This window comes from Canis lupus, chromosome 13 (assembly GCF_048164855.1).
Source record: "Canis lupus baileyi chromosome 13, mCanLup2.hap1, whole genome shotgun sequence".
Classification (NCBI taxonomy): domain Eukaryota; kingdom Metazoa; phylum Chordata; class Mammalia; order Carnivora; family Canidae; genus Canis; species Canis lupus.
This window is the reverse complement of record NC_132850.1, coordinates 19134072-19158216: the sequence shown is the minus strand read 5'-3', so window position 1 is coordinate 19158216 and position 24145 is coordinate 19134072. Positions and strand designations below refer to the sequence as shown.

At 50.5% G+C, this 24145-nt stretch overlaps 1 protein-coding gene and 1 long non-coding RNA gene across 5 annotated transcripts in view; one reads left to right on the top strand and one right to left on the bottom strand.

Annotated features, from left to right (window-relative positions):
- Nucleotides 1–5430: 5430 nt before the first annotated feature.
- The window catches only part of LOC140602727 (uncharacterized), a 60359-nt gene continuing 41644 nt past the window's right edge, over nucleotides 5431–24145 (bottom strand). For all 4 annotated transcript variants that reach the window (XR_012005615.1, XR_012005614.1, XR_012005613.1 and 1 more), the window contains exons 4-5: nucleotides 6173–8145; nucleotides 5431–5809 (exon numbers count right to left, since the gene is read on the bottom strand). This is a non-coding gene — a long non-coding RNA (uncharacterized lncRNA). The remainder of the gene's footprint in view (nucleotides 5810–6172; nucleotides 8146–24145) is intronic.
- RNASE12 (ribonuclease A family member 12 (inactive)) lies at nucleotides 8006–10448 on the top strand. Its single transcript, XM_072772686.1, has 2 exons — nucleotides 8006–8163; nucleotides 9689–10448. Exons 1-2 carry the CDS (start codon nucleotides 8130–8132, stop codon nucleotides 10162–10164), a joined length of 510 nt encoding a protein of 169 aa, XP_072628787.1. The 5' UTR covers nucleotides 8006–8129; the 3' UTR covers nucleotides 10165–10448.

Here is a 24145-nt window from a genome sequence, read left to right as displayed (position 1 = left end):
CCTGTTGCCCGCATGGTTCAGCACTTCACTGCTTTTAAGCCCCCTGCCTAGATGCTGCCGCCTGCTGGAGGGGCTCGTCTGACCCCCACATGGAATAGCTCCCACCCTCCTTGTTCTCTGTCCCCCTTCCTCTGAGTTTCCTCTTTGCACAAACCACGCCTGACTTTGGCTCCTGCCACTGTGGCTTTTATTTTCTTTCTTTCTTTCTTTCTTTCTTTCTTTCTTTCTTTCTTTCTTTCTTTCTTTCTTTCTTTCTTTCTTTCTTTCTTTCTTTTTTTTTAAGATTTTATTTATTTATTCAAGACAGAGAGAGAGAGAAGCCGAGGGAGAAGCAGGCTCCATGCAGGGAGCCCGATGCGGGACTCGATCCCGGGTCTCCAGGATCACACCCCGGGCCGAAGGTGGCGCTTAATAAACCACTGGGCCACCAGGGCTGCCCAGCTGTGGCTTTTCTTAATGCCCCCTCGCCGGCCACCAGGATGGAAGCTCCCTGGGGACAGGATGTGGCACTGCTGCCGTGTCAGGGCCGCCGCAGTGCTTAGCACCCAGTGGACCCTTGGTAGGTATGTGGTTGGTGCACGGTAGGAGTCACGGGGACCAGAGTCCCAGAGGCCGCCAAGGAGCCCCGGGCCTGTCGCAGGGGTACTGGGCCTGTTGCACAGGAGGCGGGGTCCTGGGCGTGGGGCACGTGCCACCTGGGGAGAGGCTGAGCGGAGCGGCGCGCCTGGGAGACAGCACTGCGGCAGCCGTCCTGTGGGGCCGCAGCAAGGCGCGGCCGTGTCTCCAGGGAGCCCAGAGAGGCTCTTCCAGCTGGACGGACAGCAGGCGCCAGCAGGCTGTCGGAGGTGGGACGGCGCCCCTGGCCCCCGGCCCCTTGCACACCTGGCCGCCGGCTGCTGGAAGGCAGGGCTGCTCCGGAGACCCTGACCCACGTGGTGTCTGGGGTCGCGCTGTAAGGTCACATGGAGCAGGGCCCTAAAATGACTCATTTGATAAGATGAAGCACGAAAGTCCACGGTAGGGACGCCAGAGAGGAGGAGGAAGGCTAAGGTTAGGAGGGAGTAGCTCCTGTGCTGGTGTCGCGCTGAGGCGTCGCCCTTGGGAGCTGCCGCGGCTCTGCCCTCGGGCTCTTATGGGACACACGGGGACAGGAGCTCATTCTGGGTCCCCCCGGGTCTCCTGCGGACCCTGCCGTGCGCGTGGTAAGACGGTGGAGCTTGCAGGGAGGCAGCTGTGCTGTTGTTCACGGAGGGGCGCTCAGGCAGTTAAGCTGGACGGTTTATCTATTTTTAAAGATTTGATTTATTCCTGAGAGACACAGAGGCAGAGACGCAGGCAGAGGGGGACGTAGGCTCCCCGCAGGGAGCCCGACAGGGACTGGATCCCAGGACCGGGGTCACGGCCTGGGCCCAAGGCGGATGCCCCACGGCCGAACCCCCGCCCCGCCTAAGGAGGCCGGTGAGGCCCACGGAGGCCCGCTCAGACTCAGGGCCACGGAGCCGGCCAAGCCGGAGCCGTCAAGGCGGGAACCTGGCCTTCGGGGCTCCCAGGTGCTGCGGGCCGGAGCTGGCTTGTTCACTTATTGGTTTGTTTTCTCAGATGGATGTGACCCCTTAGGGCCTCAGTGATTGTGTGGGGTCGGGGCGGTCATTCGTCGTCTTTCAGGAATCTTATCGGTTTTTCGGGGGGACCGGCACTGGCCCCAGCGGGGAGCAGAGCCCGGGAGCCCGGGATGGATCCCAGCGCCCTGGCCCCTGGCCGAGTGCGGGGAAGGCTGGGCTAAGGTCCTTCCTCCCGAGGTTCAAAGGAAGCTTCGGGGGCCTGGGCCGAGCCCGGGTCAGAGCACTCTCAGAAGGGGAAGTCCGAAGGGACGGTGGCCCCCGGGTAGAAAGCCGCACTCAGGCAGCCTCCCAGCCGTGGCCTGGTGGCAGAACTTCCAGGGACTCACGGGAAGTCACGAAACAAAACCAGAAAGGCCTGCTTTGCTGCAAGGGAGAGCGGGATCGGCCCCGCTCACAACCTGGGGGTTTTCACGCAAGGCGCAGACTGATAGGCCCCAATCCGAACGCCCGAGGCAGGCACGGCTTGTCCTCGGACACACGCAAGCTTGAGTCTGAGGTCCCAGCCGCAGAAAGCCGCGGTGAGGTAGCGGGAGGGCGGTGGGCAGCCGGCCCAAGGCTTCCAAGGGTGTCCCCTGAATGCTGCAGGTAACAGCTTGTCTGGGGAAATGCTCGGCAGTTGCCAAAGGTAGCCAACAAACCCCCAAAGTAGGAGAAGTAGGAGTGCCTCGTGCACCCACCCCTCGGGTAGTAGTAAGTGTTCTTGATTTGGGGAGGCATGTGATCCTTCGGCCAGGATACCGCCTTCCGACCCCATTTCACAGGGCTGCTCCACACCCACCGCCGTCCGGAATCAGCTCCACCTTCCCCACCTCTGGGCCTGGTGGCCGGGAGGCAGCTCCCCGCATCCCCATTGCCCACCCTGACTCCAGCCTGGGCGGCAGGGGCCACACCTCCACTCCCTCCATGCCTGGGGGGATAGAGTGGTAGCCAGGACACCGTCCTCGTTAGACACTAGCCATCGGAGTCATGTAGCAAAGCTCAGAAACAGTTCGTGACCGCAGAAAGGGACCTTACGGACTCGGATTCTTCCTTCATTCTTTTCTCCCACCTCCATTTTAGGAACGATGGGACTCGGACTCAGAAGTGACACACAAGACCCGACACCTTTTACTTTTCCATCTGTTGAGCAACAGCAGACAAGACGGCAAGCTGCAGAATAAATGCATTTCTTTGGGGTCGTAGGGGTTGCAGTCTGGGGGCACAGGGAGGACCCGACGCGTGCTCTGCCGACACAGAGGGGGTCAGGGTGTTTAAAGAGGAGAGAACTCGCAGGAGCTGTTCTGCATGAAATGCGGCTGGTGCCGTCGCCAGGATGATGCTGAGCTGCCAGAAGCACCCGGAGGGTCACAGGCAGTGCTTGCCAAGGAGTTTTTCTGGCCTTCCGGATCCTTCCAGGATGCAGTTTGCACAGGCCCGAAGTTCAGGTTCCGCGTGGGTGGGGCGAGCCTCAGGCTTACTGAGAACAGAGCCTGAGGTGGGGCTCGACCTCAGACCCCCCGGGACCCCCAGGACCCCGGGATCATGACCTGAGCTGAAGGCAGACGCTTAACCAGACTGAGCCCCCCAGCTGCCCCAGGAAGATCAGTTTGGGGCAAGGTATTTTTTAAAATCCTCCTCAGAGAGCTTCTAAAACCTTTTGGGAAGGGGACTAAAATTCTAGCAGCAGGGAGGGCTGCAGTTTGGATTTTTTTTTTTTTTTTTTTAAGAAAGGGAGAGGGGGAGAGGGAGAGGGAACATCAGCGAGGAGCCCCAGGCAGGGCTCAATGTTATGACCCTGAGATCATGACCCGAAGGGAAACCAACCCTTGGACGCCTAACCGCTGAGCCACCTAGGTGCCCCGGGTTATTTTCATATGAACATTAAAGGAAGAACAATCCCCCAAATCTAATGACCTGGGATTAAGTTACACTCCCTTCACGTATTGTCTCCCAGTCCCACCCAGAGCCATCTAGGGGCCTGGTCTCCCGCGTCGTTTCCCAGACGGATGCTTCGTGGAACCCTGTCCCCTTGGATGTTAAGAGTGGGACCCCTCAAATGAAGCTCCAGGCTCAAATCCGTTTGTAAAATTCTGAATTCGATGAAATTGGTCAAGCTTCTCAGAATCTCACGCTTTGTGAATCTCGTGACTCTCCAGGGGGAAGAATATAGTAAATAACGTTTCTGAAACTTTTGATCCCGAAGCTTTTTTCTTGAAGCATATGCTCAGCAGCCTTTTCCAGAACAGTTTCCCCGAAGGCAAGTAGGAGAAGCGTGAGTGTGAGTGGTCTCCTGTGTTTGTTTTCCCCCTCTTCCTTAGTCGTAAGAAACCAGAATTTTGGGGCACGTGGGTGGCTCAGTTGGTTAAGTGACTGCCTTCAGCTTGGGTCTTGGTTTTGGGGTTTAGGGGTCATGGGATTGAGCCCCACATCGGGCTCTGCAGGGAGTCTGCTTCTCTGTCTCCTGTCTCTCACTCTCTCTCAAATAAATACATAAAATCTAAGAAGGAGAAGGAGAAGGAGAAGGAGAAGGAGAAAAGAAGAAGCAGAAGAAGAAGAAGAAGAAGAAGAAGAAGAAGAAGAAGAAGAAGAAGAAGAAGAAGAAGAAGAAGAACAAGAACAAGAACAAGAACGAAGAAGAACAAGAACAAGAACAAGAAACCAGCATTTTAGCCAGGCACATGCTCACTCAGAATAAGCCCAGCATTTAACCCCATCCCTTGCAATTGACTGTGCCTGTGCAACCAGGTGATTGCCAAGGAGACGTGAGGGGAGATAGCACATGAAATTCTGGGGTGCGCCCTTAGAGGGCAGTGCCATGCCCCTTATGTGCCTTCCTTCTCCTTGGTGGCTGGAAGGCAGACATGATGGCTTGAGCTACAGCAGCCACGGGAGGGGAGTGAGGTCCAGCACCTGGGGCACCTCCGCAGGACAGCCCTCCTGCTGGTCCGCACCCCGGGGCGCCGTGGGTGCTGCAGGCCCCGGAGCCAGGCAGGCACCCTGCGGCCTCGTCCCCGAAGTCCCGGGGGACCACCCGCGCCGGCGACAGGAGTGGGACGGGGGCCAAGGAAAGGACGGAGACTTGGCGCCCTCAGAGGGCAGGTGCGCTGGACGGTATCCTGTGGCGCCCTGCTCCAGGGCTGGCCGGGCGGCTGTGGGGGCGCCTTTAGGACACCGTGCCTCCCAGCAACCCCCGCCTCTCCCTCCTTTTCCTTCTCCCCCTGTGCAGTCATCCTCTCCTGGCTCCCCCTCCTCCCCCTCCTCCCCCTCCTCCTGGTCCTCTCCCTCCGCCTCCTCCCCTCCCCTTCTTCCTCTTCTCCTCCTCTTCCCCGTCCTTCAACTCCTATCTTTTCCCTTTTCCCTCCTCCTCCTCTCCCTCCTCCTCTCCTTCTTCCTCTCCTTTGTCCTCTCCCTCCTCCTCCCCATCCTTCAACTCCTCCCCTTCCTCTTTTCCCTCCGCCTCCTCCTCCTCCTGCCTCCCTCCCTCCATCTTTCCATCCTTTCCCTTTTCAGGCACATGGGACAGACTTGGACCGAGTCCCTTTGCAGCCCATGCTAGGCCTCTCTTTTGTTTCATTCAATTTTATTACTCCCCCTTTATTCCTTCTGCTGCTTCTATTTCTCTCGCTCTCACAGCATTTCTTGATCCATGTTCTTCCCTCCCGTTCAGCTATTGGGCCCCCTTGGAAAATACGCTGTCTTACCTTGGAGCATGGATGTTTTAAATTTAAGTATTTAAAGGGAGAATCTTCCTTCAGACTCTTACCGCTCATCACACAGCACCATGTTTTCTTCGAGTTCTGGTCGTTTTGCTCTCTGTAAGTCTAGTGCATTATGAGACCACTTAACATGATTTTATCTCACGTGTCTGATGCTGCCTTTTTTTTTTTTTAAGATTTTATTTATTTATTCATGAGAGATACACAGAGAGAGAGCGAGGCAGAGACACAGGCAGAGGGAGAAGCAGGCTCCATGCAGGGAGCCCGACGTGGGACTCAATCTCGGGTGTCCAGGATCACGCCCTGGGCTGAAGGCAGTAGCTAAACAGCTGAGCCACCTGGGCTGCCCCCCCCCCCGCCCCGACGCTGCCTTCTTCATCCACTCCCTTCACGGGGACACCGAGGTGGCCTCCAACCCTGCTCTGCCGCTGGTCGTGGCTCCATGGACACCCCTACGTGCGCTCCCCTCAGAAGAACTGTCAGGGTCTGGACCTGGGACGGGATGGCAAGGACTCAGGGACCACCCCTCAGTAATTTCACCAAATGCTTCCAGATTGTCTTCCAGTGTCCCCATACCAACCTTCATGCCCACTATCATCTTTGCCAGCACTTGATGTAAGATTGTCTCTCTCTTTTTTTAAGATTTTTCTATTTTTCTTTATTTATTAGAGCATGAGCAAGGAGGAGATGGAGAAGCCGAGGCCGGCTGCGCTGGGAGCCCGATGTGGGGCTCCACCCCAGGACCCTGGGCCATGACCAGAGCCGAAGGCAGCCCTTGACCAAGGGAGTCACCCAGGCATCCTAGATGTTCTAATTTGTTATAACCTGATAGTCATAAACTGATCTCTTGATTACCTTAATTTCCATTTATTTGATTACTAATGAAGTTGAGCGTCGTTCACCACTCATTTTGGCTTTCTCTTCTCAGATTGACTTTTCATTGTTTTTGACAGGTTTCTCTCCCGTGAAGTGTCCTGTCTGTCTCCTGCTGACGCAAGCGAGGCCCTTACATCTAGAAGGCAACTCCTGGTTAGTTTTAGGCATCACAGGTGTTTCCTCCCGGGCTGCTGGTGTGAACCCAGGCTCAGCTCAATTTCTGCAGAGTGACACTCTGAAAAGCAGGGACAAGGCTACCTGCCTCAGTTGAGGATGAATTTTGTAACAAACGTTGCCTCCGGTTTTATAACCGTAATATACCATTTGTAGTTCAGCTACTTGGAAGTCCCAGCGGGATATGTTACAATATGTGTATTTATTTCTCTTTATCCAGTGGAAATGTTTCTGCAGATAATGTGCAAATCAAAATTTGTTCACTAGAAACAATTAATTATGTATTTATGGGCAGCTCGGGTGACTCAGCAGTTTGGCGCCTGCCTTTGGCCCAGGGTGCGATCCTGGAGTTCCAGGATGGAGTCCCGCATCGGGCTCCCTGCATAGAGCCTGCTTCTCCCTCTGCCTGTGTCTCTGCCTCTCTCTCTCTCTCTCTCTCTCTCTCTGTTTCTCATAAATAAATAAATCTTTTTTAAAAAACTATGCATTTACATCTTGGGGGTGCCAGGCAACACATATCCCAAACGAAATGGTTTCAATTCTGAAAGGATGCCCATTATGTGAATTTGGGGAAAGTAAATAATAACCTCCTGGGTATCCATTTCCATGCTCTGGAATTACGCTTTTGTTGTTATTGTATAGAAAGAGACCCATTCTTTGAAGCCTTTTCCAGTATTTTCCACCCCAAAATCATTTTCTTCTTACCAGTTAGAAAGACACCGATGTGTACAGAGGAGACTACGTAGCTGTCTCTCCCGAAAGAGAAATCATTTCAGGGCAAGAAGTAATAAAATCAAGTCAATTTTCCCCATTTCTATATCAAATGACCAGGAGATGGTGGCAACAAAACGTCTTCTGTTTCTCAATGCTTTATGCCACCGTCTTTCACCAAACCCTCGTCCCCTGCACCCCATGTCGGTGTCCCAAGAGTTCCCAAGTTTTGCTCCATATTAGAACCACCGGGGGAGCTTTCACTAATCTCAAACCCAGGTTACACCTGACAGCAGTTAGAGCAAAATGTCTCAAGGTGGCGTCGAGAAATTCCCAGGGCATTCCAATGCCCAGCAGGGCTTGGGCACCTTTGCCATACTCTGCCAGCAGCCCAGGGCTTTATCAAAACTAATGGTAGGGGCGCCTGGGTGACTCAATTAAGCCTCGGCCTTCCTTCTGCTGAGGTCATGACGCCACGGCTCTGGGATGGAGCCCCGGATGGGGCCCCCTGCCCAGCTCCTCCTCCCCCACCACCCCCCCTCCTGCTCCTGCTCGAGTCGACATCGACATCGGGGACTGTTTCTGTCCGGTCCTGGGCCTCGTGGGAATGCCGCTTGCTAGAACTTGGCCTTCGACTGTAGAGTGTCGAGAGGGGGAAATTGTTGTGACTCATCATCCCCCCTCCATCCGAAGCGTTCTGCAGCTCACCTGCTCTTTAATGAGGGGGTAAGGGCTACTTCCCAGGCTTGTAGAAAGGCCTGCACACCCGGAGAAGAGAGGGGGCTGCGTGGGACACATACCAGGGCTCCATAAACGCTGGGGAAGTCCGCGCTGGTTTACGGAGGACGCGACTGTCCCTCTGAAGGGAACTTGCTGTTCTTCCCCGGTGGCGCCCAAGCAGGTTCCCACAGGCTCCTCCCTTTCTGCTCTTTTTACTTGGGCCCACCCCGCACTCACCTGGCTCCCTGCCCATTATTGTCAGGGAACAGCGAGACACAAAGGACAGTCTCAGGTCCACGGTCCACAGTCCACGATCCACGATTGCAAGGATATGTTGCCTGTGAGAGCTGCAGCGAAAACAAAAGGTGAGAGTTGCTGGCCGCGTAGGAGAGGTTGGGAGGAACTGGGAAAAACAGATCGGTAGATAGGGCCGAAAACCTGTGGAATTGGATGGAATCAGCATTGAGACAATTATGGGAAAGGGAGTCATCCAGCAATAGGGGGAACAACAATCAGGCCTGGTAGTTTTGAGCATCCTGCTACATCTGCGCCCCATGATAAGCGCTCTGGTGGTTCGGGAGCAATAGGGGCGCTTGGGGAGCCTGCAGAAGCAGAGTAAGCCCAACACAAGGGATGGTCGGAGAACAGTTCGACACTAAACTCCGAGAGCCGAGATGGCCTGAGAGGGCTTTCTTTTTTCTTTTCTTTTCTTTTCTTTTCTTTTCTTTTCTTTTCTTTTCTTTTCTTTTCTTTTCTTTTCTTTTCTTTTCTTTTTTCTTTTCTTTCTTTCTTTCTTTCTTTCTTTCTTTCTTTCTTTCTTTCTTTCTTTCTTTTTTTGCAACTATTTGCTTTATTTCCAGAGAATCTCTAGGAATCAAAACTCACCCAAAATGTATTTCTTGTGCTACTTAATTATTAGCCTAACACTAAAACACATTTAGATATTATCAAAATTTAAAAATGCGTTTGAGAAAAGAAATAAGGAGGTATAAACAGAAAATCAGTCGACAAGTGGAATTTACTAGAGGACAATGTTGCTGGTGCACCCGCTGGTGGCAGTGTGGCTATCCTCAATGCCACAGCCATGAATGGCATTTTGCAAGTATTGTGGCTGTCTACACAAGCATTCACTTAAGTTAACGGAGTTTTGCCATTTCCTTTGTAGCAATCTTTCCTGATCTGTTTACTCTGTCTGCATTTACTGTATGAGAATTGGCTCAACTTACTTTATTATGTAGGCTTCTTTTTACTTGGTGATATTCGCTGAAGAAATACGGGGCTGACATTAGTTTTAATAGAAATGCTATACAGCCTGGGCTTCACGTACCAATATAGTCAAGGTTTTTGTGGCCTGCTCCATATTGATGTTCACCAATGCCAATCTATTTCTTTTTATTCTTGTAATTTCATATTTTTTTATTTTAAGGTAAGTAAGAAATCCTTTTGGATTCTAGCATGTAATATTCAGCATTTAAATAAACAAAACTCTAGGGATCCCTGGGTGGCTCAGTGGTTTGGCGCCTGCCTTTGGCCCAGGGTGCGATCCTGGAATCCCGGGATTGAGTCCCATGTCGGGCTCCCTGCATGGAGCCTGCTTCTCTCTCTCTCTCTCTCTCTCTCTCTCTCTCTCTCTATGTCTATCATGAATAAATAAATAAAATCTTTAATAAATAAACAAAACTCTGTTTTGCCATAGAAAACCACATTACTATCACTTTCGGGCTTTCTTGAAGAGCCGCACCTCTAGCTGGAGTTTGCAGGGTCCCACGAGAGTTTAATTAGCAGAGAGAAGGAAGTCAACTCTCCCAAGGGTTGGGGAGCACAGTCAGGGGCTGCGGCTGGAGGAATCTGATTGCCCTCTGTTAGGTCCTGTCGCTTCTCACTCTACAGGAATTAGGGCAGAAGATGTGAAGGGACTCTTACCCCTGATGATCCTAATGGTGATCATTTTCCTGCTGCTTCTGTTCTGGGAGAATGAGCTGCATGAGGAAAGAGAGGTGCCAACCCTGGAGCACTTGCACGTGGACTACCCTCAGAGCGACATTCCTGTAAGGTACTGCAACCGGATGGTCTTACAAAGAGTCATCAGGGGACCTGACAACACCTGCAAGAAGGAACACGTTTTCATCCACGAGAGGCCTCGAGAGATCAACAGGGTGTGCACCTCTCCCAAGAAGAGGGTTTGTCAGAACCATTCTTCCATCTTATGTTTCCAGAGTGTGACAAAGTTCAAAATGACAGCTTGTCAGCTCATCGAAGGCACCAGATATCCCGCCTGCAGGTACCACATTTCCCCCATAATGGGGTTCGCTGTTGTCACTTGTGATCACATGGGGCCAGTGACTCTGCAGAGGTATGTTGAGTAAGTGGAGACCAGTGCCTGAGACCGTCTCTTCCCTCTCTCAGGGATGCTAGCCCTCACCGAGGTGCACCTGAACCATGGGCCTGGGTAGTGCCTTGAGTAAACTGCGTAGCCACTGGGGAGGAATCCATTTATCCTCCCAGTATTGCTGAGCTGGAATCTTTTTATTCTGCTTTAATCTAAAAACAAAAACAAAAACAAAAACAAAACAAAAACAAAAAAACAAAAAAACTGAATTAAATCATAAACTGAAAAATAAATAAATAAATAAATAAATCATAAACTCTGCATGTGTTTTAATTTCTTTTTTTTTTTTTTAATTTTTATTTATTTATGATAGTCACAGAGAGAGAAAGAGAGAGAGGCAGAGACATAGGCAGAGGGAGAAGCAGGCTCCATGCACCGGAAGCCCGATGTGGGATTCGATCCCGGGTCTCCAGGATCGCGCCCTGGGCCAAAGGCAGGCGCTAAACCGCTGCGCCACCCAGGGATCCCGTGTTTTAATTTCTTGTCCCTTTTCTTGCAGTCATTTGTCAAGAGCCAAAAGTGAATCCGAGGCGGAGCTGGGATTAGGGTAAAGTGAGGGAGGCACTCACTTCACGTTCAAAATTTAAGGGGCACCCAAAATCCCAGTAATCTAGATAAACGGAGTTTTAAAAATCAAATTTAATGCAGAAATGTCTGAAGAATAAAATACCCAGGTTTTAAATAAAGACCTAGTCTGACAGGATTGGATCTAAGGTGACATGAGTTAGTGAGTTTTGCCGGTATAGGGTCAGATCCTATTATACAGCGTTTTGATATTTCATGATCAGAGATTATTTTGCATTAAATTAAGATTCTTAAGTGTTGCATTGAGATATTAGGACTCTTGATTACTGGGCTCTTGGGCACCCTCCCTTAAGTCTTGGGCCTGGACTGAGCGTCTGCTTTGGTCACACCGCACTCCCGGGCTTGCTCCTGGGTGGAGAGGCACTTGGAGTAGTTTAGGGTCTCCTCTGAAGGGTACCTATAGTTCCAGCTGCACCTGTTCCCACTCAGCAGCTGCCTCTGAGCCTTGAAAGAAAGGGAAAGGGAGATGGCAAGGACTGCCTGCCTGGTCAGAAACCACGTCCCTCGGAGCCGGTGAGAGGAGTGACCAAGGGTTTCCCAGGAAGAGATTGAGACTCTCAGAGCTCGGTGTCCCTCTCGGGCATCCCAGAGGGAATAGACACCTTGCCATCCAGGGTCCTAACTCCTGTCCCCTTGGCGGCCTTACAGCCGGTTCTTCAGCTGGCCCACATCCAGCCGTGGGCAGGGCATCCTCGGGGCTGGGGCGAGCGCTTGGAGCGAAGGGAGGAGGCCTCCTTACTGGGGGGGGGGGGGGGAACCTCGTGAAGTCCTGTTCTTTCCCGAGCAGTGGTCCTCACACCCAGCAAGCCAGGCGCTCGCCCCAGCCCGTCTTTGAGGTCTCCAGGCCTGTTACTCCACAATTCCAGTTCTCCTGGTGGGAGGCCAGGGTCAGTACAGAGAGTAGTGAGGAAGAAGGGCAGCTAAGCGCCAGATTATGGGGTCACTGACTCTGAGGTATGACATTGCCGTCCCGGGAGAACCAAAAACATGGTGAGCTGCAGCGGGCACCGGCAGCGCACGAGCCTTAGAGGCCCTTTCTGTTCTCATCTTTTCAGCTGAGAGACTCCGACTATTGCATTATTTATCTGGATTTAGCGGAAGGTCAGATGGAAAAGGGGGGGGCACCTATGCTGGTTGTTAGCTCCATCATTTGCAAGCATCGAGCTCCAACTGCGTGAATTCAGAGAGGCAGGATGTTGACCACTGTGAGCAGCCTGCGCACGGGCAAGCTTGCTCCTTACCCACCTCTCTAGGGGCGGGGGGGGGGGGGGGGGGGGTCCCGCTGTCTTTCTGGAAGTTTGGAGGTCACCAAGGAAGCGGAGCCCTCAGATGCTGAGCAGGATCAATTGGTCCCCAGCAGATGACTTGCTGGGGCCCGAAGCAGCATCGTTTCTTGGGCAAAATTTTAAAGTGGCAGAAATGTGTCTTTGAAGTCCCCATTTCTGTGTTCAGAATTCTGATTCCTTGTCCTTCCCCTCTCCCTGGGCGGTATTGGCTCTTTTTTCCTTCCAGCTGCTTTTTCATCCCTTCCTCCCTTAACCTCCCTCCTTCTAAGGAGAAACAAAAATCTTGCAGATAAATGCATTCCCACTAAGCTGTAAGTAACTGAGACTCTCAATGGAATCTATTCTCAGAATGTTTTCAGTCAATGGGATCAAAACCCAACTCAAATGAATTGCAATGTATTAAGCATTTGTAGTCTGAGAGGGTATTTTTTTTTTTAGATGGGCACCTTAGCAGCCCAAACCAAGCCCAGGTAGCTGTGAATTCTGTGCACCTAAAAAAGATGTTTCAGAAAAATAGTTTCAGTGTGGAAACTGCATTCTTCTTCCTTTTCATTTTTCTCCTCATTGTCTTTCTGTTTTCCTATTATCACCTCACTACTGATGTTGACAGTAGAGAACATTTAGGAAAAAATCCAAATCCTCTTTCCCTTGTCCCTTCAACCAGCAGCATGTCTATGCTCCAGACACACACATGAACACATCCACTTAATTCCTAATCGTCAATCAATAATCAATCAACCCAATTTTTTAAAAGATTTTATTTATTCATTTATGAGAGACTCAGAGAGAGAGTCAGAGACATAGACAGAAGGAGAAGCAGGCTCCTCACAGGGAACCTGACATGCGACTCGATCCCCAGACCCAGGATTGTGGCCTGAGCGGAAGGCAGATGCTCAACCGCTGAGCCACCCAGGCGTCCCTCAATCAACCCAATTATCAAGGCTTATATATTCTTAGTACTCAGTCTTTCCTCTAATTTCACACACAGAACATTTTAAAATTAAATATAATAAAAATATAAGTCCACATGTCTTCTTGTCAAGTGGTGTAAGAAGCAAATGATTATATAGAATTATTGAACCAACATGTTGTACATCTAAAACTAACACTGCATGTCAATGATACTATAATAATAATAAAATAAGAAATGAAGGATAAGAAGATTGGGGAAGTGAACAATGGATCTGGTGGGCTTAAGTAGTGAAAAATGTGTTAAAGAAAGAATATGATCTGAATTGGACTTTGAAGAGGTGGAAAAGGGTAGACCGTCATGAAAGGGCCAAAAATGGAGAGCCAGAGTAGGGTATATTCAGAGAAGGGTGGGTCACGCTGATTTGACTAGAGCAGGTTTGTGTACCAAAATAATGAGAGACAGCCTTGAGAGGCAGGTTGAGATTAGATCAAGAAGGGCCTTGACTAAGTGGTCCCAGGGGACTGGATAACCTCCAGCTGGCCATAGAAATATCTCAAGGTTTTTGAAATAATGTCATTGCAAGTGATGTTTTTAGAAAAGTAGTGTAGGGGATCCCCGGATGGCTTAGTGGTTTAGCGCCTGCCTTGGGCCCAGGAAGTGATCCTGGGGTCCCGGGATCAAGTCCCATGTCGGGCTCCCTGCGTGGAGCCTGCTTCTCCCTCTGCCTGTGTCTCTGCCCCTCTCTCTCTCTATGTCTATCATGAATAAATAAATAAAATATTAAAAAAAAAAGAAAAGTAGTGTATCTAAGGATTGGAGGGACAAGGAGCAACAGTTAGGAGGTAAGAGTGAAAATGCAGGAGATATAATGGAATGAGGCCCTTAGAGGAGAGAGACAAAGAAATTCTTTCTAGAGCAAAAGAATTATCACCCTCTACAACCGATCTTTCTAAGATTTTCATTGAGTTTCCCAGCATTGATCTCAAGTAAAGGATCCTCCACACTAGTCAAGCCATGTTGTGTTGTGTCCAGTGTCTGATTCTGCACAGAATGAAAAGGAGCTGAAACTAAGTTCCAGGCTCAAGGAATTTGCAGCCCTAAAAAGGAGGAAAAAAGAACTCTATATATCAATGAACTTGAAAAAAAAAAAAAAAAGGAACATATAAAATGCTCTGCAATGTCATCTATGCTGTAGGTTTTTTTTTTTGTTTTAAGACTTATTTACGGTAGACATAGAGAGAGAGGGGAGCAGAGACAGGAGGAGAGAGAGGCAGCTCTATGCTGGGAGCCTGACACAGGACTCGATCCCGGGACTCCAGGATCACTCCCTGGGCCAAAGGCAGGCGCTAAACCGCTGAGCCACCCAGGGATCCCCTATGCTGTAGGTTTTCAAAAAAGCTAAAAACAAATCAGTGGGTTAAAGTCTACAATGGAAGATTCCACAAAAGAGGAAACAGTGCTGCTGCCCACGTCACAGGGCTTCTGACGGCCGGACCCACACTTTATGAGGTCCTCTGAGCACCCGTGCTTGTCGTCCCCTCCTCTGTCTCGTGCCACTCTCCCTCCCTCCTTCCCTCTCTGACACCAGCAACAGAGACTCCAGGAAACAGAACAGCTTCGGGTCTCGCCCTGCTGACAGGCTGGGTTCTCTGTGTGCGGCCCCACGTGCCCAAGGAGCTGGTAACGAGAAACTCCATGACAGGGGGGTGGCGGGTGAGAGTGGGGGAGATCACAGGTTTGAAATGGCTGCCACGTGCCAGGCACTATGTGAGGCTGTGGGAGACCCGGTAGTAGTAAGGCCGTGTTGGGCGAGAGTACCGTGACCACGGTGTAGACCTCAGGCCCTCCCAGTGGGACAGGAGATGAGGGGGAAGGGAGAGGTAACTACTTGGTTTGGGGCACTTTAAACACATTCCCTTATATAATTCTCACCTTTCTTTCTTTCTTCCTTTCTTTCTTTCTTTCTTTCTTTCTTTCTTTCTTTCTTTCTTTCTTTCTTTCAGATTTTATTTATTTATTCCAGAGAGATGCAGAGAGAGAGGCAGAGACCCAGGCAGAGGGAGCAGCAGGCTCCATGCAGGGAGCCTGACGTGGGACTCGATCCCAGGACCCCGGGTCACACCCCGAGCTGAAGGCAGACGCTCCACCGCTGAGCCCCCCGGGGGTCCCTCTTTTTTTTTTTTTCTCACATGGGAGAAACTGAGGTCAAAGGAACAGAGTAAACTGTGCAGGGGTGGATTAGCAGCGGGGGGCTCCAAGCAGGGCACTAGGATTCCCACCAAAGCGCCCGAGCTCACGTGGAGGGACAGCCCTGGGACCGGTGCCGTAAAGAAAGGACAAGACGTCCTTATGTCCATCTTCCCCTTCTCGAGCTTCCTCCTGGAGCCGAGGCTCCCCGGGACCTGGGCTGGACACCCGGGCCCTGCTGCCCCTCGGCCTGGCTCGGTGTTGCAGGGGTCGCGAGTGCCTCCCCAACATAGTCAAGGAAGGACTCTCAGGGGCAGAGGGGCGACGTGACTTGGCAAGTGGTGTCCGGGGCGCAGACTCGTGGGTCACTAACGAACGTGACTCTTATGTAGACGTACCAGCCTCGGGGGGACCGACGATGTCCCGTCTTCCCCATCACGGGTTCTCGGGAGGTGACACGGTGGCTGCCCGGGGGCACGGCCCAGGTAGCGGTGGCGGCCCTCGCAAGGACACGGTGGCCGCAGACGAGCTCCGGGAGCCGGTGGTCACGCGAGCTGAGCTGGGACTTAGCGACTCGAGGCCCCACAGCTCCGGCTGCGGGCGGGGGTTGGCACAGCCGCACCTGGAGCCCCCGCGGCCAGCTCAGCCTCTGCAGGTGACCCTCCGTGCCTACGCCGCGGTGCCCGGTGCAGGACCTGGCCGCGCACACAGGCGGGTCCCTGGCAGGCTGGGCAGTGAGCCGCCTTAGTAGTGACCCCCCGGCGCCCATGTCCCCCAGCGCCCATGCCCCCCGGTGCCCCCGGTGCCCCCCGATGCCCCTAGAACCCCAGTGCAGGACCTGGCCACGCACACAGGCGGGTCCCCGACAGGCCAGGCAGCGAGTGGCCCGTGTCCTGACTCCGGGCCTGGAGCCCGAGCCCCGAGTCCCGCTGAGGAAGGCCCGTCGCCAGCCCGCCCGCCCTCCACACCTGCCCTCGCAACCCTACACTGACCTCTCGGTCGCCTGTACGAACCGGAGGAACGAAAGAATCCGGAATTGTGGAGAATTGCATGGAAGTGTAGACCTGCTCCCCCAGCACAGGTCCCCCCGCTTCTCTGAGCCAAACCAGGTGCCATCATCACTCAGCTGTAGACGCAAGAAGCGGCATCCACCCCCCGGGGACAAAATCAAGGAGAAAAGGCCCCAAACCGGTGTTGGTACTTGACGCTCAGTGGCTCTGGCTGTGACACTAGAGAACTGCAGGGCGAGTGCCGGGATGTTACTGTCGCTGCTTCTTTTCAAATAAGTGTGAGCACTGTGCACACGACCGGGGTTGCCACCCAAGTGACCGGGAGCGACCTCCACTCCTCATCCTCAGCGCCACAGGCGTCACAAGCGTCACAGGTATCACAGGCACAGCAGGCGCCAGAGCAAGGCTGTCATCACCGCACTGGCTGGGCCCGGCGTGGACACCCCGGGTGGCCTCCAAGCAGCAGGAGACGTGGCGAGCCTGTGCCAAGTGCGCAGGGGGCTCTTGAAGCTCGTCTAGGAGGTGTCTGGACCTTTCTGCTCCCAGCGGTTCACTTCTGCGCTTTGGGGCCCAGCTCCCTGCACGAGGTCCGCGCGACTGTCCTGCCAGGCGCGCCTCACTCCCTGTCCCCTCTCCGTGCCCCTCCCGAGACCACGCTTATTTAAGGTTCTGATTTCAAATACAGGCACGTGAACAGGTCACATCGCTGTAGCGCTTTTCTTACTGTGCATCACTCCTCCTTATATATCAATTTGCCTAATGTTTCTCACATTTTTTATTTTTTAAAGGTTTTATTTATTTATTCATGAGAGACACACAGAGAGAGGGGCAGAGAGCCAGGCGGAGGGAGAAGCAGGCTCCCTGCTCGACACGGGACGCGATCACGGGACCCCAGGATGACGCCCTGGGCCAAAGGCAAGTGCTAAACCACTGAGCCACCCGGGGATCCCCTATTTTTCACATTTTGTGCGGAATCCTCATATTAGAACCGCAGAGCTCTGACAATGAACCGACACGCGGCACTGGGGCAGATCCTCTGGGTCTTCGGGCTGCGTTTCCGTCGGCGCCGTGGCCTGGCCCAGGCAGGGGTGTAGCAAGCACTCGATTTTCCCTTGGCAGCCAGGGGGGGGGGTGACGGAGGGAAATGCCTGGGCTCACCGTTTTCTTCCCCGTAGGGAGAGAGCCCAGGGCCCCGGAGGGGAGGTACTGGCCGTGGGTTCCACTCCAGGGGTGGCTCCAGGTAGCGAGGCTGCTGCCACCGCCCACTCCCCAAACTCGGGTCAGGCCCTCTCGCTAGCAGAGCAGTCCAGTCCCAGGCTCTCCTCTTGATCCAGACTTAGTTCAGATTTTAGTGACGTCCTTCCTACAGTGGAGTCTGACTCCAGAGCCCAGTTCTTGTGGTCGCTCCGTTGCCAGGCTGGTCCTGATACACTAGGAAGTCTTCCCTTTCTCATTGCATCACTCCAGTCAGCGCAATCACACAAGACCGCCTGGCTATGAAGAGCCCACGTGTCTCCTGCGCTTGCTAGAAAGACACCTGAGAGCAAACATGTGTCATCTCCCTGTGGTGGCAGAGATATTACAGAGGATGACAGGAGGGGACAAAGGAGACAGACACAATCATGAGGCCCATGGGAGAGAGAGTTGGATAGAGTTGGATAGAGCATGCAGTAGAGACAGGCTTGAGCAAAGCATAGTAAGAGGATTATTTAGCACAAGGAGCAGTGTCCTTCTTGATTCTAACCATTCCCTCGGCTTTTCCAACATAAAATGCACTAAATTCCCTTTAACCCACAATTCTAAAGCAAAACAGGTTCCTGGCTCCAAGGGCCCAGGGAGGTGCTGAAATAAGGATAGCCTCCGTGACATCACAGGTAAGTTCTCACATCTTTCCTGACCCATTGTGCCCCCCAGCCCGAGTCGTGCCACATCCCTAGGAGTCAATTTCCTTATCTATGCAATGCACACGCTGGAGTACACCTGGCTTCTTAGACTCAGGTATGCAGCACAGCCATTGTGATGGTACTTTCGGGTTGCCCACCCCAAACCACGCTCCTCAGTCTCAAGTCAGAGAGGTCCAGTGAGGCCTGGGGCTTCCCTGAGAGGCCTCTTTTCCCAGGCTCTCTGAGCTGAAGGGACGTGTCCCACTTCACAATATCCAGGTCTTGTGACAGTGGACTGGCCTCCTCCGTCATTTTTTTTCTTCCCAACAGCTAGATCCCAAAATGGACATGAGTGTGACTCAACTGTAGTCACTCACGGTGTTCTACGAACGGGCTAAGCAGCAAAAGGAAAGGAAAGCATGTGCCTGAACACTTGCGTGAAGAAGATGTATCTTGACCATCTGGACTGCTTAATTTGGGACTATTAGATGACAGAGAAATAAATATGCATATTTTGGGGGACACCTGGGTGGCTCAGCAGTTGGGTGTCCACCTTCAGCTCATGGCGTGATCCTGGGAATCCGGGATCAAGTCCCACGTCGGGATCCCCGCAGGGAGCCTGCTTCTCCCTCTGCCTGTGTCTCTGCCTCTCTCTCTCTGTGTGTGTCTCTCATGGATAAATAAATAAAATCTTTTAAAATAAATAAATAAATACATACATAAATAAATTTTTAAATGTGCTGTATTTTGAGATTGTATTCTGTTAGCCAAGCCTTACCCTAAAAATCTACTAGCTTTAGGAACTATTATTATTATTTTATTTTTTTTTAGGAACTATTATTAAATACAAATCCCCGGGCTCTAGTCCGGGAGCCGTGAGTTCTGTAGATCAGAGACAGGACTACGGCACGTGGGATTTGTACCAGCGTTAGGCTTGCCGATGTGGTTCGAGGTTTGAACACCCCTAGATTAGATGACCTGTCTAGGTACAGAGCATCCTACATCTAGTTCCAGTGAGAGACGGAAAGTTGCTCCCTCCACACGCCGAGCTTCCGAGGACAGCAGGCGGGCAACACAGGCCAGTCTCACCGAAAGGCACCTGTCTCATACACGCTGTCCCAGGACTGGCCACACAGCCTGTTACCCTGAAGCCCCCTGGCCGCGGGACACACCTGCGAGTAAATACAGCTGCACCACTAGGGGGGACTCATGTTTCCAAAAGCACAAAGTAGCCGACGTGCTACTAGTGCCACACGTACGAAAGCCACCCTTTCCCTCCAGCGACAGGAGAGCCGGCAGGCTGCAGCCAAGGCAGCTGTTTTAAATGTCTAGACCTTTATGTTTATTGATATATTAGACTTTTCCAAGGTCACATATGATCATTACCACAGGGATGAATAACAGGTGATAACAAAATTAATAGTAACAACCGAGCTCTCATACTATGCCAGGCACCGGTCCAAAATGTACACATTGTGGTTTTATTCTCAGAACAATGTCCATGAGATAGATTATTATTATCCTACTTCAGCGAAGAGGAAACTAAAGTACAAAGACTATAGGTAAGGTACAAAGTCACGCACGTAGTAGGTGGTCCCCCAGGAACAGACAAGGAGGTCTGATTCTGTAGCCCAAACTTTTGGCCATTCATCTTTATTTATTTATTATTATTATTATTATTATTATTATTATTATTATTATTATTATTATTTTTGCAGCTTCATGGTTGGTTTTGGCCAAACTTTTTATTTAGTATTCTGTAGTTGCTTAACACACACTTAAATGGTCTTATTGGAGGAGGGGATAGGGGAGGTTCTTGTAGATTCCCAAGGAAATGTCAGAAAGGCAAAATATGGCCAGCTTTATCCATTTGCTTTTTTGGATTTACTGGGTGACTAGCACTTTCCTTACATAAGCATCTGATCTCAGGTTTTTCATTACTGAGAACATTGAGATTTCAGTTTGAAGACACACTGAAATCCTAAGAGTAGCATATCCCAACCACCCTCTAATAGCTAGCTTGTTTGTATAGGCAGAAGGATTCACCTCTCCATTTCAGAAGGCTAGATGTTTGCGGAAGGTCTTAGAATTGCTTTGCCTCATTTACTGGGAAAAATCAGATATAGGAAGTGGCCTTTAGGGACACTTTTAACTTGAAAAATTACAACACTAGTACACAAGTCAAGTCTTAACACATTTAACATTTGCCTATTGAAAGCAATGTCATAAAGTCAAATAAGATTAAACAGGTTTTACTTTTTTCCCTCACAAGAACATAAAAATTATGGAAGGGGAACTTAACAGGAAATTTTAAAAAGGTAACACCTTTTAGTAGTCCTTGGGTAGTTATGACAGAAAAAGTTCCACTTTTTTGTTTGTTTTCTTCATCTTTATTTTCTAAGAGAAAGCAAACTCGCCCATAACTTTACAGAAAAAATAATGACGGAATGCTCCTGAATGAAAACCTCACCTCACAAGATTGTTCTGAGAATTAAATGGCAGCTATCATTACTATTTTCATTACCATTAGACCAGGGCACTGTGTTACACAAAATTAGAGAAAAGCGTTTGCAGTATATATGGCTGACAAAGGGCTGGTGTCTTTAATATATAAAGAGAGCTGTCTATTTAATAAGATACAGATGAATACACCTACAGAAAAATAAGTCAGGGACACAGACAGAAAATTAACAAAAGAAGAATTAACAGTCAATAAACATTTGGAGATTTTTCCCCTCTTTCTACTAAAGATAATATGAGGGCAGCCCGGGTGGCTCAGCGGTTTATTGCCACCTTTGGCCCAGGGCGTGACCCTGGGGTCCGGGGATCGAGTCCCACGTCGGGCTCCCAGCATGGAGCCTGCTTCTCCCTCTGCCTGTGTCTCTGCCTCTCGCTCTCTCTGTGTCTCTCATAAATAAATAAATAAATAAATAAATAAATAAATAAATAAATAAATAAATAAATAAAATCTAAAAAAAATACATATATAATATGAATAAAAACAGTGTGATATCATTTTCTACCTGTCCAACCAGCAGAAGTAAGATTTAAAATGGTCATATAGTGGTGGTAAAGGTACAGGAAGGGGGGACATTCTCGTGTATTCCTCCCGGGAGAACAAATTACTACATTTGCTGTCTCTCTGGAAAACAGGTTGGACTAAGCCTCATCCTAGTTTTCAGGTTCTCTGCACATTTGATTTCTTCACTTCACTGATGACACTCCTCCCTCCTCTATAGGTAAGGGACTCAACTCAATTGACTAATTCTGGCCCTTATGACTTTGAGTTTGGGATCTCACTGGGGGCCTGAGTAGGCCCCTAGGGCTTGTCCTGCAAATGGTCAAAGAACAGGCCCTAGGCTGGCGGAGCCCGAGGCATGAAAGCTGCAGGCTGTGCCGCTCAGTTTGCTCCCTTCGCTCGCCCCAGCTCAGGCTGTTCTAAGAACCCCATGTTCTTTTTTATGGAAACATGAGCTGAGCTCTCAGACCACTCCATTAAACCCCCCTCCTGGCCACAGGAGGCAGGACCCCCCTGGAGGAAGAATCTGGCAGGAGTAGGGACGCAGGAGCAGGGACGGAAGGATGGGCTCTTGAGAGATGCCCACACTTATTTCTTATTTCTCCACTTCTGACACCTTTCTACTCATATCCCTTTCTCATCCAACATCCGTGTGCTCTTCTTTTGCCCAGATCGCACCCTCAACACGAACTCCCTTTTGCCCAGACTGCGCCCTCAATACCATCGTCTCCCTTTTGCACCCCATGGTGGCTTCTGCTTTCTATTTTCTTTTCAGGCTTTGCATCACTTGACTTTGTGCGTCTTGCATTCAAACACAATGATCAGGCGTCATGACAAGCTGTACAGGTTTCTGGAGTCAGGCCACCTCACTTAGAGGCCACTATTCAATCTGTCATGGTTTCAGCACCTGTTAGCCCACGGCTCCTGGAACACGGAGCTCTGACTTTCACCCAGGTGGAAAAGGACAAGAACAATCATAAAAAAAAAAAAAAAAAAAAAAAAAAAAAGATCCCTGGGTGGCGCAGCGGTTTGGCGCCTGCCTTTGGCCCAGGGCACAATCCTGGAGACCCGGGATCGGATCCCACGTCGGGCTCCCGGTGCATGGAGCCTGCTTCTCCCTCTGCCTGTGTCTCTGCCTCATTCTCTCTCTGTGACTATCATAAAAAAAAAAAAAAAGAAAGAAAAGAAAAGAAAAGGACAAGAACAGCATGAGTTGCTGGACTCCCCCTGGGTACACGTCAAGCCCCTTTGATGGGTGCCTCTGCTGGTCTGCCAGCAGCTCTCTGCTCTGCTAAATTCTCCCTTGTCTTCCTTTAGAAAGCCCTGGAATTGCTCTGCTGTCTTTATGAAAATCATACTCATTGTAACTGTTTAAATGAATTACTTCGTTTTGTGCTTAATTACCAGACAGTACGATTATGGCGATGAACGTGGCTCAGTGAGGAGCAAATTATATTACAGCTCAAAAATATGTTCTGGGATGCCCGGGTGGCCCAAGCGCTTGAGCACCTGCCTTCAGCCCAGGGCGTGATCCTGGAGTCTGGGGATCGAGTCCTGCGTCAGGCTCCCTGCATGGAGCCTGCTTGTTGTCTACCTCTCTGTGTCTCTCACGAGTGAATAAATAAAATCATATATATATTTTTTTAATGATTTTTTTTTAGTTTCATTTCTCATGTCAGGCAGTCATCTATCATAAATTATAAAACTTGAAAGGTGGGGTGCCTGGATGGCTCTGTTGGTTAAGCATCCTCTTGATTCTAGCTCAGGTCATGATCTCAGGGTCATGAGATCCAGCCCTGAGTCGGGCTCTGTGCTCAGTGTGGAGTCTGCTTGGGATACTCTCTCTTCCTCTCTCCCTGCCCACCCCCCACTCCCACTTGCATGCACTAAATAAATAAATCAATAAATCAATCTAAATAACAATAATAATAATTGAAAGACATGTTTGTGTAAGTCCAGACTGGTTGAATGGGCCCTTAGACCTGGTGGAGAGAACTGTAATGAGATTACGGGGACGTGGCCTATTAAGGGGGCAATTAGAGCAGTTAATAAGTAGATATTTATAGATATTTACAAGCAGTTGAGAAACTTCCATATGTAAGGCATTTGCCAGCTACAGTGAGGAAAAAGCATAAATAAATGTACCCTCACTCCACAGAGGATTGGATACAGGACAATAGAATAATATCCTAAGAGAAAGAGGGGCATATGTGTCTCTTTTGCCTGGAGGGATTAGTGTAGGTACCTATGAAAACTAAAATCTTGACGTTGATGAATGATCCATTCAAACAGCTAAGATTCGAAGAGAAGAAGAAAAAGGTACTAGGAACGGGAACAAACACGTAAGTAGGAGTAGGTGGAAAGATTGCTGTAGACAGATGAGTACTGGATCCTTTGAGTGTTAGAATAAATAATAGGTTTGCAGCTTTCCCTAGAGGCTTGTAACGCTTGAATAATGGCTCCCAAAGATGTCCAGGTCCTAATCCCTGGAACTGGCGACTGTTACTTTATATGGCAAAAGAGACTCTGCAGATGTGATTAAGTTAGTGATCTTGAGAGGTGGATTATCCAGGTTGGCCCTGGGTGCAACCCTAAGTGCCTCTGTAAGAGGAGGTACGTGGCCAGTTGACTGCAGTAGAAGAAAGCCACGTGCCTGGAGCAGGGTCCTCGCAGAGCCCTGGCCTTAGCCTCAGCGGGCCTAAATCGTCTAACACAGAGCCCACCTTGTAACAAGGGGTCGGATAGCTCATGAGATTTTCGAATACTGTCCTAAAAGTGTAAACTGAAAGCTTGGAACGGGTGCAGAATAGCTGTAAGTAGGGATCCCGGGGTGGCTCAGTGGTTGCACACCTGCCTTCGGCCCAGGGCGTGGTCCTGGAGTCCTGGGATGGAGTCCCACGTCGGGCTCCCTGCATGGAGACTATTTCTCCCAATGCCTGTGTCTCTGCCTCTCTCTCTCTTTCTCTCTCTATGTCTATCATAAATAAATAAATAAATAAATAAATAAATAAATAAATAAATCTTAAAAAAAAAAAAAGAATAGCTGTGGGTGTCCCCGACATTTGCCCTCATCAC